We start from the raw sequence: 11,711 nt of genomic DNA, 5'->3' as shown, positions 1-11,711 counted from the left end.
ATATATATATATATATATATATATATATATATATATATATATACATGTATATATATATACATATATATATATATATATATATATATATATATATATATATATATATATATATATATATATATATATATATATATATATATATATGCTAGCTTGTGCATCTTCTACACAGGGAAAGTTCAGCTGGGATCTCTCAAAGAAGTACATCTCCTAAATATTATTTTGGAGAATTAGACCCATGGCAATAAAGGCTTGAATAATCCACTCAGGATACTTAAATCTAAAATGAAGACTCAAGCTTCATATTGCTTTACCCTGTCAGACAACCTTGCCTAATTGGCTGATAGTGTCAGTCAACTTTGTCCACAGGTTGATAGCAACAGTTAACCTTGCTCACCATATTATAGCACATGTAACGCCTGTAAACTATGTTATATTAAGCCCAGGTAGACATGTCGCACATTTGACTCTGCTTTGCTTAGTTAATTAAGTAATGAATATCATAAGTAATCTACCAAACACATCTAAAGTTTAATAAAAGTAGTCTGATTTACCCCTAAAAATTTGCACAAACTTTACTCTGTTGTCTGAGAGAGAGAGAGAGAAAGGTCATATTAACTCAGAAAAAAGTAAGACACTGCACGGACTATATATACACACACACACTTCAGAATCTGAGCACATGACCGTTTTACAAATTTTTACTGCATGTATAGCTCCTATATGTCAACTACAATGATGTGCACACAATACACACTTCAACCTGCACTCTAAAAAAACAGCACATGAAATCATATTCAGAATGATGGATTAAAACGTACTGTCCCATTGTTCAATTTGTGTTTGTTCTCTTGTCTTAAGTCAGTGCTGTCCAACCTATGGCCCACATGCTGATTTTAATGGCCCGTCACAGCTTGAGCAGCTATATAGTTGTTGCTTTTCAGTTTTCTGCTGTGGCCCTCGGCTTCAAGAAAAACATTTTTCAGTGGCCCATGGTGTCAAAAAGGATGGAGAGCACTGTCTTAAGTAGTTTGTATGTTACAACTATTCAGACTAAAAATACTGAGAAAAAACCCACCGACCCATGAGAAGCGACTGGTGAGATTTCTCAGCTACCCACAATGGCCAAGTTGAGACATGGATTCATGCAGAGGTGAGATATTGGTGAAGTCCCATCCAACTGCAAACAACATAGACCTTAGATGAGTAGATGAGTAGCTATATTGTTTGTTCCACTCATTATTCCCCCAATCAATACAGACCTAGATCTGCCAGCACATACTTAGAGTCTGCTTTTGTTTCTTGAAGTTTAATTTCATTATAACTTTAATACTATTAACAATTACTGATCACTTAATATCATGAACTATTATATGTATATTTGTTTTTTGAATTATATGCAACAGTTTCTTGCACATGTCATATGTGCAAGCTAGTTCAATTGGAGAAATTTTATATTTTAAATCTGTAGATTTGTAACATGAATAAATTCATGTAATCACCCTGAAATGTGCAGCTTCACACATAATGTATCCATATTTTTTTAATATAAATAAAATGCAATCAAGTTTTGGTGCCAAAAGTATCATTCACAACACACACACACTTTAACAATTACAAAGTCTGTAAAAGATGGAAGCTCTATCTCTCTCTCCTAAATTTTTTAATCTATACATATCTTTTTGGCAGTAAATCTAACATGACTCTTTCTTTTAGATACATTTTATTATGTGTGTAGTTGAGTGGTAGTAATATTCATAACTAAACAATGAAGCAGCATAGTGTAAAATGGACATGTATACCTTGGCTAATAATGACCATGTCCACTGGCTACAAATGTTGATATATATTGCAGGGGGCAATTAGACTGCTAAAGAAACACTAGTCACAAAATAGAAGTGTTCTTCCATTATTTGCCAAACTGCTATGGTGGGTGGACAGTTAACTTAAAGAGTATGCCAATATAAAGCTCAAGCATTTGTGCAAAATTTAAGCAGGGATCATCATCCTAAATCAATATATACCATCAAAATAATGTTTGAGCCTTTATTACCATGGATCATGTGACTGAATCTATTGGTAATTTTTTTTTAAAACAAAACAAAATAAGGCTAAGATTACTCCATGTAATTTGCCTCCTGACATCATATATATATCAAATTATATCATTTATACTTTACCCCTTGTTTTCCTATAAACAACCACATGAACAATAAAGGCTGATTAAGCCCATCATTTACTAAATAAAAAATAAAAGTGAAACAATTTTCAGGTCAACTTAGCCTACCTCTTATAAGATAACTAACATAACACAAATTCATTATCATTGAACTGCTGGAAACACATACTGGTTATACCAGTAGAGGAGCAGTACCACTAACCATAATAAGGAAAGGGAACATGTATCACCCTGGCACACAACATTAGCCAGTGATACATAGGAAATTATGTGTCTGCCATGGGAAGGTGGAATAGGTTGTATGACATGTGATACATTTGTATGCTGTGGCTAATAGGATGAATATTTTATAGTGAAGGAATGGGCAGAATGTATACAAAGCTCATGGAATCTCTTGTTTATAAGTCACTTCATGCTGAAAGGAAAAGAGGTTGGATTAATGCATACGGACACTGGGAGACTGAAGGATATAAAACGTGTATTACACCTCATAAAAGTTATCTCCCAGGATATACAGTGTTCTTTTGTAATCTATGATATCAGGTTCATTGTATCGAGAATGCATACATTTTTTTGAAAATGCATTCATTACTTACTGCCTAGAAAATGCAGCAATCCCAGGCTTTCATCTATAAAATGGTTAGATCCTTAAAAATGTTTGCACTTGCCTTTTACAAGATCATGAGATGAATTTTGTGATTATGCATTGTGGTTATAATTTATTCATCATTTCATATGTACATAAATAATGTAAATAATGCTATAAAACCCAATTCATGCAATTTTGTAAAACATAAATGTTGAATATTTTTATATCATCAATAACTGTTTATCAAGAAACATTCTTAAAGATTTGTTATCATCCCTATAATATTAACAAATCACACCATGTTTTTTCAGTGTACCATTGCTGCTGAGATTACTATCTGCAACACAATGCAAATCTATTGTCTACATGTATTTCAAAATGTGCCAATGTCCATCCAGCATTAAAAAATTGTATTAGAAATTTATGCTAACAGGCAACAATGTTCATGTATGCACATCAAATTATACTATTATGACACAGATTACAAACAGCAGTCAGAAATGGAAGAACAAATGTTGTTTACAGGAAGAGTGCAAACAAGCCTTTTACAACAAAACATTTTAGGGGTTGGTGTTTACATATCTGGCTTTTATTGTTAAGCTTTATTTGCAGTTGAGAGACTTACATGTGCAAGTTTAGTTCAAATATAATATAGTAATTCAAAATTTTTTAAACCTCACTTTATCTTTTATGACTAATAATTACAAGGTTCTGATAACTATGCCCTATCAGTAATGCACCAATGAGTGAAGGGAATAAGCAGCAAAAGATTGGGGGCAATCTATATATATATATATATATATATATATATATATATATATATATATATATATATATATATATATATGTATGTATGTATGTATATATATATATATGTATGTATGTATGTATGTATGTATATATATATATATATATATATATATATATATATATATATATATATATATATATATATATAATATCAAGAATTAATTTTGGCCTAGAGATAGAGAAACAAAATAATATGGAATATTGTACTTTTATTTTATATTTAGCTTTTAAGAAAATTGCTATAGTTACCGCCTACACCCCCAGAAGCTTGTATCCAATACCAATTTTAAAAATGAAAAGCATCAAGGATATATGAAAAACAGACAAAATTTACTCCAATCATTCAATGATTTATAATTTCTAACTCTAGTGCCATCATGTGGCCTCTAACACTGTCACCATCTTTACATTTAAAATGGATAACTTTAAATTTTTTTTGATGAATAAAATAAACAGGAAATTTATTTAACATTACTGAGAAAAAGAGACAGGTGTGGTTATTGAGTTCTACCTCATCATTCAAGATATCTGGGTTTTTTTAATTATTTTATCACAACAGGACATTACAAATGAGAAGAGCACTGACAATGGCTAGCAAGCTTTGGGTTTTGTAGGACAACCAATAAATCCACATCTGTGTTCAAGTACACATAGTGCCTTACTGCATCAGAATCTCTATTGGCTCAAAGTCACGTATTACACAAACATGTGAATACTTACTGTTGTTGACATTAATAACTACCATTACTGACGATGAACCTGCTTCACAATATCGCGTACATATTATGCAATACTATGTGTTTTTTATTCTTTTATGTAATTGATACTGCAGAGTTAGCTGGAATTAAACTGTGCATGTTTTATTGGATTACTTATTCTTTTTAAAAATAGGATATAATTTATCCTGCACTAAAAGCTAAAAGCTGTGCCTCTCATCAGGTGTGAAAGTTAGTTGAGATTTCTCTGAAATTTAAAGTCTCTCCAAGGATTTGTTGCTCTAATGGGGGAAAAGAATTCTGGGAATTCAAGATAAGACCACTTCTTCATTGCAACTGATGAGTGTTGACACCATCTCTAATACTCCTCAGCTGTAACAAGATTTTCCAATAGCTGCGGTGTTAACATAATGGATGTCAGATTTACACCACTGTCAATTAATGCAGTTAGACATCATGAGAATTCTCTGGATGAAATCCTCATGTCGTGATGATCATCAATTCAGAAGGAATAATGACAATAATATTTTCAAGACAGCCATCGGGCAGCCATATTGGATGTCAACTGGCACCATTTTTATTCAGAACCAACAAGGTATCATAAAAAGCCCAAAACCGATGTTGGAAGCAGTAGACATAACACTAGTTTCAAGACAAGCACCATGGTGGTCATATTGAGGGTTAGTCATTTTAATTTAGGACCATGCAGACCCAAAAAATATTCTTCTGATCAAAACACCATCAAAATTAATAGTGAAAACAAGATTCTCAAGATGGACACATAGCAGACATAATATCAGCATCATAACTGCCAATTACTCTGATGTCTCTGCCACCTGCTATCCACCCCCATGTAGTATAGGTAAACAGCACTTGAATATAGCTATGGCTGTGAGATGATAGATACATACCAATCCACCACAGTATTTCAATGTGAAGCAAGCATGGAGGGGTTAAATGGTCCAACATGATGGATTGAGAAATGAAAAATTACAAGAGTTGTAATATTATTTGATACAACGTATATAACACTGAAATCTTTCAAGACATAAAGCCAAAGAGTTCAAAATGATTTTTTGTTATTAATGTTTTCAAGTTTATTGTATTAATTTTATTTTAAGGAGGAAAATTTGTTAACCAAAAAAAACTACTTCAATATCAAGACATCATCAGTTTGCTGAAATTTAGCTCTGAGAGGTTTTCTGGGAACATGTGTGAATACAATTTTTTGAATGTTATCTACAAAGATGGAAAGAATTATTTTACATCAAGGATGCACCATCAATGCTATACACCACTCTCTGATAACTGCTTCATGCAGCTGTGACTATGTAAAATGTAAATTATTATTAATTTTCAATCAATCATGGCATGTATGCCCGTGACCGTGAGAGGTATGTTTTTAGCTGACAAATATTTTAGTAAAAAGAAATAATGAAAAAGTTCCTAAGACAAACCTTTTTTTTACAGCTCATACCTAAAAAGCTTGAAAGCTCAAGTAGGTTCTAAGTTTGATGAAATTTAATCATCTTCTATTTTTCCTTTGAAAACAGCAGGCAAATAAACATCTAGCTGAGGCTCTTTTAGTTAAAAGTTCATTTTTGAAGGTGGAACTTTCTTCACTTCATTAGTTTAAATAAACGACTCAAAGATGAAGGTAACCCACTACTAATATGCCCCTGATTTTTCATATATCTACAAAAGAACACATGTACAGCCTGATTTCTCGCTGTCAGCTGGTTTCTTCTGAGTTGACACAGTTCGTTCAATTTTCACGGAACCTGCATTTCTACGAGACATAGACATGGACTTCTTGGCTAGTTTGACAGATTTCATATTTCGCATTAGATCAAAGAAAACCTGGAAGAAAAAGGAAACTCGGCATACAGTAAATAAAGTGCAAATATGGTAAAAACCAAGCTGAATTCACTATTTTATGTAGGGATTTCTGTAGGGTATACATAGATGGTAAAAACCATGCTGAATTCATTATTCAATACTTAGTCTGTCGTTAGATACTGGAGTCCAGGCAACTCTGCCGCTAGTACCTGCCTATATTCAGTAATTAAATAAACATTGTTGAAGTAAAAAAAAACATAAAACCTTTCCTATTTTTGCAGAAAACTTTGTACTTGTAAAATTAATGAGCACACTACTATTTCATGTCAGGGTACACAAATATGGTAAAAATCATGCTGAATTCACAATTTTCTGTAATGTACAAAATTTCTAAGATTTCATGGTTGCAACAAACCAAGAAGGACTCTAAGACCCATGTTCATTCAATGGAAACAAAAAAGGAAGCCTTTCTAAATCCAATAATAATATTAATAATAATAATAATATTAATAATAATTATAATGTGTGTGTGAGATTTGGATTTTTAACGTAGCTTTAAAAATTTTCCAGTCATATCGCTATGATGTCTGCAGTGTGGCAGTTTATAGTGATGTCTAGCACTGAGGCATCATGCCGCAGACATGTAGCATATGTCCCACCCAGTCACATTATCCTGACACCAGGCCGACCATTCCTAACACTAACCTCTTAATGCTGAGTGCCAAATGAAGCAGCTGTAAGTACCACTTTTGTAAGTCTTTGGTATCCGGGGATCGAACCCAAGACCCTCGCATCTGAGGTTGACACTCTAACCACTAGGCCAACGGAGCGGTGTGTAACAGCAGTGCATTTTATATCGATCGAAAATGGTTTAGGCAAATGACTTCAAATGGATACTTTGTAAGTTTAATATCGAAAGTATGACTTCATCCCAGAGAAGTCATTACAGGTGTATTTGCTTATTTATGAGTCCATTCAAGTTATGTGCTCCCCTTGTCTCAAGTAGGAACAGTGTTAAAATTTGAACAACTTAATTTTGATTTTATGTGGTGGCATGTTGCAGCATCCAATGAAATTCACAGACCCAAAGCACAGAAATATCTGCTTGATCTGCCAAGGTGAAGATAGGGTTAACATATAGGATCCTTGGCTAGCAACAGTGAGAGAAGCAGGAAGTATTTATATTACTTAGACCTGTTAGAATGTCTTAAGATTTCATCCATTTAAGACACTGATTATGAAAAGAAATGCTCAGAGCCTGCCTTGTATGTACATGACTCATGAAGCCGAAGAAGAAATTAGTAAATTAAGGCTTTCAATCTACTGGTCCACTGGTATGAAACATTATTCCCAGGGAATAATGTTCCATAGCAGTGGACCAGTATACTAAAAACTCTTATTAAACAATTCCTTCTTTCGACCTTCATATACTGTAATTTTTATTTCTAACAGACCTAAAAATTGGAGTATCATCAGCATCTCTTTGGTGAATGATATTGCACAAGTTGATAGGAATGGATTTTCTGGAAACTTTATACATAAATGTGGCCTTTCTAAAAAGAATATTCTTTCGTATATTGTTAAAAAGTTTATATAATTCATTGCATCCTGAAAGTCTATACAAAGACCTGGTATTAAATGGCATGCCCTCCTTTGGAAACTTTGCTATGTTTAAATTAATAGCATCACATCAAATAAAGATGCCAATGGGCATCTGGCTACTCGTGTACCTGCCCACTGATCATAACCCAGTTAATAAAATGTGCCATAGGGTACCTGTTTACTGTATACAAGTTTTCTACCAGTGTTTGTTAAGGCAATACTCACTTCGTTTTCAAGTTTGACAATCCTTTTCACTGAACTGTGAATACATGCAATTTTTCAGCGCCAGGCAGGTCTGAATCGTCCAGTAAATAATTGACCTTAGTCAAAGAGCTTGTTTTCCCACATGACAATCCTCTGAGAGTGCTACAATTGTGTGATACAGTAACAAGTAACAGAGGATGGTTATTTGATCTTGCCAGTCATCTGTGTTCAGTTGTAACCTTTAATAGATTTCGCAAACTACATGATGAAAATGTTACTTATGAAGCTCAAGCTCAGTCTCTAAATATGTGTCCACGTATGACAGTAAGGCCAAGGAATGGGAGTCACAGACTTTGAATGGATGACGTAAGCTAGTGATATTTATTGGATGCTGTGAATTTTTAACAAAGCCAGACTTAACTTCACGTTTGTACACATTTTATACACATTTAATACAATTTCCCAGGTAAACAATTACGATCGACAGGTACTCTGTAGAAGTTTTCTAAAATTTAGACAGCTTTAACCCCATACTGTATTACAATAATCCAAATATGGCAAACTATAACTTTCATGAAAGATGACCCTATACTGACCCAATACTGAAAAGAAATGAATGTTCTGATTTACTTAAGCCAAAGATAAGACTTAACCTTTTTTATAAACATATTTAATGTGACTATAGACCAAGTCTGATTATTACCTACAAAAAAACCATGAATTTTATCTTGTGAGGTCATATTCAGGTTGACATTGTCCAATAAAACTTGGAATTTGTCACTATCTAGCTTGCTCTTTTTTGTTTTGTTGTTAACAGGTAGGCATCAGTTCTTTCTGTATTGATAATCATACTGTTTTTCTTGCAACATACTTCAAATTTGTTAAAAGAATCTTGCATGTTATTTTCAAATTCACATTTGGTTTTACTCAACTCTGATATTGTAGCATCATCTGCATGCAGGTCAGTAGAAGAAATTTAATTTCCTATCTTACAGGGTTACAGTCATTTATAAATAGAATGAATAACAAACGTCCAAGGATGGAGCCCTGTGGTATTCTACAGTTAATATTTTACTTTCAGAACAGTAACCATTTAGAGTTAATTTTGTACTCTCAGTTAAGCAAAATTTCATTATCTACAAGACCAAAAAGCCTCATGAAAATCAAGCAGAATAATGCCAACCTTTTCTGTTTTATCTAATGACTATAGCCATTTATCAATCGTATATATCAGTGCAGTTTGTTATTTTGTCAAATATCAGACTGATAATCATGCATGTTTGTTTTGTTTAGTTTGGAAAAACATGGAAAGAGATGGGTCTGCAGTTATTTGCATCATCTTTTGTTCCTGCTTTATGCATTGGGGTTACCTTGGCTCTTTTTAAAGTCTGTGTAAATTTATCAGCGCTAATACCATGACTGCAAAAAAAAGCTGCCTTCATGCAGTAGCCTTAGTACAATCACATCAAGTTCTGTGGCTTTACAATCATCCATTTTCCAAATATACTTCAAAACAAATTCAAGAGTCATTTCTGGAATTTCAAACTAATTAAGTAGGTCTTTATGGAACTTTTCAGTTCCAGGTGATCAGACAAAATTTTAAGTTTATTACATTTTTGAACAATCTGAACAAAAAAGTCAATTAAAAAATATATGAAATGTCACTTGGATTATCAATATAAATACTGTATAGCCTCATGATTCAGGGGAAAACAATTTGGTTTTATTCTCAGTTTCCTACACCAAACTCACTAAAATTTCTCCAAATAGCATTAGGGTTATTTCTGTTTTCATCTAGTACTTGTTTTTAGTGCTGTATGGCTTGCATCGTCATTTTATAACTATTATTTCTCTAATTTTTATATTCAGCTTATTTCTTACAGATTTTAAACCATTTTCTGGAGTGATCCAATGTGACAGTGTTTTTAGAATCTAAATCCTGTGCATTTTAAAAGGGTCATGTTTGTTTACTGCTCAATGAGAAGATGCCAGTACTGTACCTAAAAAACACCATCAATATAGGACTGTATTCCCTGGAAACTGTTTTGGATCTTTTCAAATTGAGTTATCTCAAAGTTTCAAAAAGATCTGTAAGTTATGGATTATGGATATTATTATTCCTTGATTTGCTATTTAACTTTACATGTTAGAAAAATTGCAAAGCCATCACTTGAATCATTGTTAGAAACTCTTACTTCCAGAGCATTTTCTTGTGTATTAGTTAAATATGGCCAGTAAGTTTTTTCTTCTTCTGGATTCATGCGTTTTTCAGCACATGATAGGCCAGAATATCTGGTGGCGGAAGAACATAGAAAAATTCTGTGAAGAACCATAAACCCATGGGGAAACTACTGACATGCCAGCTTTCTCACACACCTCTCCATCATTAACTCGCGCACAATGGGGTCAACAAACATAGACCGCACTATAAGCAAGAAGTGAGTTACCGAGGGACCATCAAAAATTGGAAAAAAATTGTTTTGACATTGAGAAAACCGTAGGGGGGAAGCTGCATTATGGAACTGGGCTGTTTATTGACTGAATCCTTGTTTTACAATCACACCGATAATTTTTAATAACGTGCTTTTTCTAATGAAGTTGTTCGTTATTCTGTTTAAATAACATTTATTTTCAAAATGTCCAACATATGAAAGATCGTTCCAACTGGTTTCAACAAGCATCACGTGTACACGAAAAAATCTGTGCATTACGTCACTGCTTTTTATTTTCTTGATGAGTCTGGTTCCCATAGTGGTGTTTAATATTATCCTGCCAAATCGGGAGTCCCAAGAGCAGGGAACTAGACTAACTGTTGATACGCTGGCAAAAAAGATTCCTTTTTTTTAAAATCACGCGACATTTATTTCGTGTGACAATCGTCTGCATCGAAACTCAATTTTTGTATTGTTCAATTAGTACAATATTGATGTCGTGATTTCAATGAAGTAATAATGAAACTTCTTATCATTCTTGATGATATATCAAGTGTCAGTTCAGAAATTCTCTGAAACTTGCTTGCTAACAATGGAATGTATCTGTGAAATCAAGCTCTTTATTTTACGAAGTATTCATTTCGCTTGGCTGCCTTGTTATCTTTGATCACATTTATGAAAGAGTCGGTTAATTTAAGGTAGTTTATGTAACATACACAATAACATTTATAAGTGTTTTATTGATCAAATGAAGTGAGTTCACCCAACATACGACCGGGACTGCTAGATTTTAAGTTTGTTGAATTTTCATTCCTTTTAACTTTTCTTTTATTCCACCTCTTTTATTTGATTCAAAAGACATAATTAACACGATAATACAAATGAGGCCAGCTTTTAATTCAGTGCAAAAATACAACAAATAATTCCAGAAGTCAGTTATCAAAACACAGTCACCACTTAATTAGGTTCTCAGAGAAACACTCGCGCACATGGCTGTTACGGTACATTGACCGATTTCATGTTTAATTTAAAGAAGGCACATTGCTTTATGACGATTACACTTAAAAGGAACTAAAAGATAGAACTAGAACACAAATCTACCGTTTTCAACGATAAAACAAGCGATACATCCAAGGTTCCAAAACCAATTTTGATCGCAATTTTCTTCAAGTTCAACAATCAGGGATAAAAAATTTGGGGGTATTTTCTGGTTTAAAAAATGGGAACCACGCCTGACCCCATGCTATGAGCCGGTTCATGAGTTTTCAGGGCGCAAGTTATTGAGGGAGTGGTGTACCCACACTGGCTGAGCTTGAAGATATAGGTGAGATGTTGGTGGTCCA

The 11,711-nt window shown here is 33.3% G+C and overlaps 1 protein-coding gene across 3 annotated transcripts in view; it reads right to left on the bottom strand.

Annotated features, from left to right (window-relative positions):
* The window catches only part of LOC149776727 (ras-related protein Ral-A-like), a 73,680-nt gene that overhangs the window by 8,339 nt on the left and 53,630 nt on the right, over window positions 1–11,711 (bottom strand). Inside the window, exon 5 of one of the 3 annotated variants that reach the window (XM_089941252.1) lies at window positions 5,866–6,151. The exons of 1 other annotated variant lie outside the window; for it this stretch is intronic. In XM_089941252.1, the coding sequence (XP_089797378.1) occupies window positions 5,987–6,151 (165 nt within the window). In that variant the 3' untranslated portion in view covers window positions 5,866–5,986. Of the gene's footprint in view, window positions 1–5,865; window positions 6,152–11,711 lie in introns of those variants that run through there. One more of the 3 variants, XM_089941251.1, reaches the window with a different exon arrangement.

Source organism: Sinohyriopsis cumingii, chromosome 18 (genome assembly GCF_028554795.1).
Source record: "Sinohyriopsis cumingii isolate HCF-2022 chromosome 18, ASM2855479v2, whole genome shotgun sequence".
Taxonomy (NCBI): Eukaryota; Metazoa; Mollusca; class Bivalvia; order Unionida; family Unionidae; genus Sinohyriopsis; species Sinohyriopsis cumingii.
Note: the sequence above shows the minus strand (reverse complement) of the source record. Positions and strands in the feature narration are given on the sequence as shown.